The sequence below is a fragment of the Berghia stephanieae genome, chromosome 8 (genome assembly GCF_034508935.2).
Source record: "Berghia stephanieae isolate SIO BIC M18660-M18661 chromosome 8, UCSD_Bste_1.3, whole genome shotgun sequence".
In the NCBI taxonomy this organism is placed as follows: domain Eukaryota; kingdom Metazoa; phylum Mollusca; class Gastropoda; order Nudibranchia; family Aeolidiidae; genus Berghia; species Berghia stephanieae.
In genome coordinates this window covers 55132751-55137750 of record NC_088367.1, presented here as the reverse complement: position 1 = coordinate 55137750, position 5000 = coordinate 55132751, and the positions used below count along the sequence as shown (strand labels likewise).

The following is a 5000-nucleotide window of genomic DNA, read 5'->3' as shown; positions in this document are numbered from 1 at the left end:
ATTTTCTGCATTTAATATCTTATATATTTCGCTCGCTTATCATAGACTCAATATTAAGAGAGGAAAATGGTCGATATAAATTATAAGAAGTTGATTGTATTCAAAATAATGAGAGGAATCACTAACTGGTATGGATTTCATGCAAGTACTGACACCTCATTGTAATACTTGCTAACTGGAAGGTTGACACACAACCCACTTTCTACAATACTCTTAAACAGTCGTATCGTCACTTCCTTCCTAATGACGCATGGTAACTTAGTAACACTGGCTCTAAACTATCGGAACAATGGCGGACGCCCGTATGAAATATTTCTCTCGGCGAGCATAAAGGGTATCCAGAGGGGAAAAAACATAAATTTGATCATGTTTTGACTTTTACACATTCTGATCACAGGGCATATGAAAAGTTCTAGCCAGCATGAGGAATAAAAAGTAATGATTTACTTTGTTTAGAACCAAGATGGCCGCCGTTGGCGGGCGGCGTGACATCAGACTACCGAATCCAATTGATGGCATATTTTTGATGGGACAAAAAGAAAATTGGTTTTTCGATAAAAAGCATGACAATGTTCCAATCCATCTCATAATACAGCAAACCATCGTCATGTCAATAGGCTTCAACAGTGTGACGTCACTTCCCTCTTAAGTTACGCTTAGTAACTTAGTAACTGGTTCTAAACTATCGGAGCAATGGCGGACGCCCTTATGAAATACTTCTCCGACGAGCATAAAAGTGTATCCAGAGGAGAAAAATATTATAAATCTGATCATGTTTTGGCTTTTATACATTCTGATCACATGACATGTGAAAAAGTTCTAGCCAGCATGAAGAATAAAAAGTACCGATTTTCCCTGTTTAGAACAAGACTGCTCGTTGATGGTTGGACGTGACATCAGACTATTGAATCCTATTGTAAATACCATGCAAAATTTGGTAACTATTGGTCCAGTGATTGTGTATCCTTAGCGCTACTAAAAATCCAATTTGCCAATTATATAAGAATATATCCATTGGAAGATCGTAGCACAGAAGTAATATCTCATCTTACGCTCTGTGCCCAATAGTGGATAATGTGCTACATACAAGTATAGAGTCTTATTGTTGATAATAACAGAAAATGTAATGAGTAGAACAGTGCCAGAAGACACTAGAGAATGAAAACTTCGCGGCGTTGGGGGCTCGAACCCACGACCTTACTGTAACGTCAACTCCGCCTGGCCACGAGAAGGACGCAATACAGTCGATGCCATCCACCACTCCAAAAAATGTTATCTATCCTGAGTCTGTCTCAGTAAGATCGTGGGTTCGAGCCCTCATCGCCCCGTAGTTTTTATTCTTTATGTTTTCTGGCACTTTTCTTTTCATTTCATTTCCAGTCTTATTGTTCCCCTTCCTCCTTCTATTCCTCATTGCCCTTCTCCTCTTCTTTCTCCTCCTCCTTTTCATTCTCCTTTTCTTTCTTTTACTCCACCTTCCTACTCATCCATCCCTCCTCCTCCCCTAACATCCAATTTCACGCCGTGCCGTGTCACCTTGACATCATCGGAAACTGACCCTTCGCGTAAACGGAAGTTCTCCACCCACTCACCGGATTACCCCCCTTGACGAGGTTTACATTGTGCGCATCCCATTGCACCCTATGACGGCGTGACGTAAGCAAGTTTAGACAATTTGATTGGTCCTGCCTGCTGGAGCGGACAAAACCCGCGAAAAAGGGAAGCGTCAAGTTTGTCCTAGCGGACAGCAGACGTGCCCAGTCGCCAGTGGTTTGTTTAGTTTCTCTTGTCTTTCCACTGATCACCTTACTCTCCTGGGGTCGGGTTACCCACGGTTCCAGCCTTACAACAACTCCATTAGATCAGGCTAGAACGGACGCAGGAGTGGTGAGTGATGGTGGGTGGATGGAAAAAAAAAATGACGGACACCGAATTCTTTCTTGCTTTCGTTCGGGTGTCTAACATTTCAACCAAGTGAAATTGGCCAAGGACAATGAAGTCGATACCACCGTCAATAAAGAGATACATATTTAAGTAATGAGATTAGCTCAAGAGGAAAAAAAAAGGTGTGTATTGCGTGTGCATCGAAATCAAATTGAGCTTTTATATAGCGCAATATCCACTAAACGTGCTCAAAGAGCTTTACAAAGGGTCCCTGTCCAACAGCAACACTTAACATGTAGGACGGGACATGACGCATGTTAGGCAATATTACAATTTTTTTTTTCGCACAAAGACAACGCTGTTAACGACCAGGTACTCATTTTACACCTGAACAGTACGGTGAGAGAATGTGAGTAAAGAGCCCTTTCCAATGATTCAACTATGCGCCAAGCAAGGCTCGAACCTAGGACCTTCCGATCCGAAAGCGAGTGTCTTACCACAATACCACATAGCGTCAAAGAAAAGCGTTTGAAGAAGAAAATGATGTTTTAATGTCTTTAGAAAACAAGTTTAAGGCCAAACCCAACACCAGCAACTTTGAAGGGCCGTCCAACGTCGAGGACACACGGGAAAAGGGAGACCACTTTAGCTGATGACTTTGAAGAAAAATAAAAGTTAATGTGCAAAATATCATGAGAATCAGGATCTTCTTTCAGTATCAGGGCAATTTATAATAATATTTGAACAACCCTCGTAACTGTGTTGAAATTTTGATAAATTAATATAATATTATTATCTCTAGATATTTCTCATTTTGCATTTCATGCTTATGCCGACGTGAACAAAAAATAGTAAAAACACACAAATTTGATCACTTGGTAAATTCCACTTAAACACTTTTATCAAATCATATCTTTTTTTTTCAAACCCTTACTATCAATACTTAAACCCTTAATCCCAGTTGGAGCATAGACCATCAATGATGTCAGTTAACAGACAAACTCTGGAAAAATCATGTATTTTAAAATTTGGCCAGAAAACTGTCCTTCAAATATCGATCTATTTAAATGAACGTCATCTTGGTAAAAAAACAAAAAACAAAAAACAAAAAACAAAAAAAAAAAAAAACAAACAAAAAAAAAAACTCTCAAACCTGGGACCTCGCGAACTCTTCATTAACGTCTTATGTTTAAGAGTTTTTGCCAAGATGAGGGTCATTTAAATCGATCAATATTTGAAGGAGGAGTTTTCTGGCCAAAGTTTTTAATACATGTATTTTTTCGGAATATAATGGCAGTTGACTGGTTAATTTGACTCTTCTTTAGGCCATCTTGTCCTCTCTTTTCCACGGTTATCAACGTCTCTTTATAAAATAAAAATAAATAAATAGAACAAAAAAAAATAATTAAAAAATCCCTTTATTCATCCCATATGGGAAAGTTGTCTCTGTGGTCTATTCCAAGGGAAGACTATAACAACCCAGGCGTCAGCCGCAGTGAAGCGACGCAAATTGAGCTAGGGCCAGATGACTTGCTCAAGGCCACACAGCGCAGCGGTGGATGATCGACCTCGGTACCTTTCGGGTACGAAGCAAAGACCGTACCACTTAACCACGCTACCCCTAACCCCCCTACCCCCATGTCTGTTTCAACGTGCTCTATCACCAACTATTTCTCGTCCTCCTTGGCCTTCTTCCTCCTTAGGGTTGTCACGCAATAGGCCTGTCACGTGATGTTGCAGGCATGTTCTCCTATCCATCCCCACTTCCTCTTTCTGAATGTTATTTTTTTTAATTTATAAAAATAACAAAATTGACGTCACTCAGCTCTTTGTTATTGTTTTCAGACAGCCATTTTGTTGATTGGTTCTCACTTAATTCTATCAGACTATATACGTGCAAAGTTACACATAGTTTTGTGTGTTGGTACATTATATCCGGCTGACGGATGTTGTAAGTATTTTACCTAACTGTACAGCATCACTAGGCCAGCCTCTTCCCACAGATCGTCATTCATGACTTTATCCGTCCACTTGATGTCTAAAATCATCCTTAGACATCTAATAATGATATAATTCTGTAATGTGTTGGTGTTCCTTTTGGTTGTTCTCCGTCTTCTTTGTCCATACAGTAATACAGACTTTGTATTGGTATTTCATTTTCTTATTACAGAAGGAACGAAGTTGACGTTCATCAGCTCTTTATTATTATTATTATTATTATTATTATTATTATTATTATTATTATTATTATTATTATTATTATTATTATTATTATTATTATTATTATTATTATTATTATTATTATTATTATATTATTATTATTATTATTATTATTATTATTATTATTATTATTATTATTATTATTATTATTGATGATGATGATGATGATATGATGATGATGATGATGATGGTGATGATGGTGATGATGATGATGATGATGATGATGATGATGATGATGATGATGATGATGATGATGATGATAATGATGATGGTGATGATGATGGTGATGATGATGATGATGATGATGATGATGATGATGATGATGATGATGATGATGATGGTTATGGTGGTGACGGGGATTATGATAAGGATGGTGGTGGTGGTGTGATAGTATTGATGATATTGATGAATTTAATAATGAAATCAGAGGGAGACCACCGAGATAATACAAAAAGTACAATATATTTTAAGGTTACCTACCTTACCCTGTGCATTTTCATAATCCAACAAATGACATTCGCCATGCTTCATGAACATGTGGGGACTTTCCACCTGTCCCACGTGTACCCGATGTGGACAAGAACCCGAAACGGCAGAGCATCTCGTCGAACGGTGTGTTGTGACGATGCTACCAGACGGGTTCGCGACGGTGCACTGCCATGCTTCATGAGGGCATGGAACTGCCATGCTTCATGAGGGCATGGAACTGCCATGCTTCATGAGGGCATAGAACTGCCATGCTTCATGAGGGCATGGAACTGCCATGCTTCATGAGGGCATGGAACTGCCATGCTTCATGAGGGCATGGAACTGCCATGCTTCATGAGGGCATAGAACTGCCATGCTTCATGAGGGCATGGAACTGCCATGCTTCATGAGGGCATGGAACAGGTTCC

The 5000-nt window shown here is 39.1% G+C and overlaps 1 protein-coding gene across 1 annotated transcript in view; it reads right to left on the bottom strand.

Moving 5' to 3' along the window:
- Nucleotides 1-2441: 2441 nt before the first annotated feature.
- Nucleotides 2442-5000, bottom strand: part of LOC144979076 (uncharacterized) — a 33490-nt gene continuing 30931 nt past the window's right edge. Inside the window, exon 5 of the mRNA XM_078925690.1 lies at nt 2442-2540. Within this exon, the coding sequence (XP_078781816.1) occupies nt 2442-2540 (99 nt within the window). The remainder of the gene's footprint in view (nt 2541-5000) is intronic.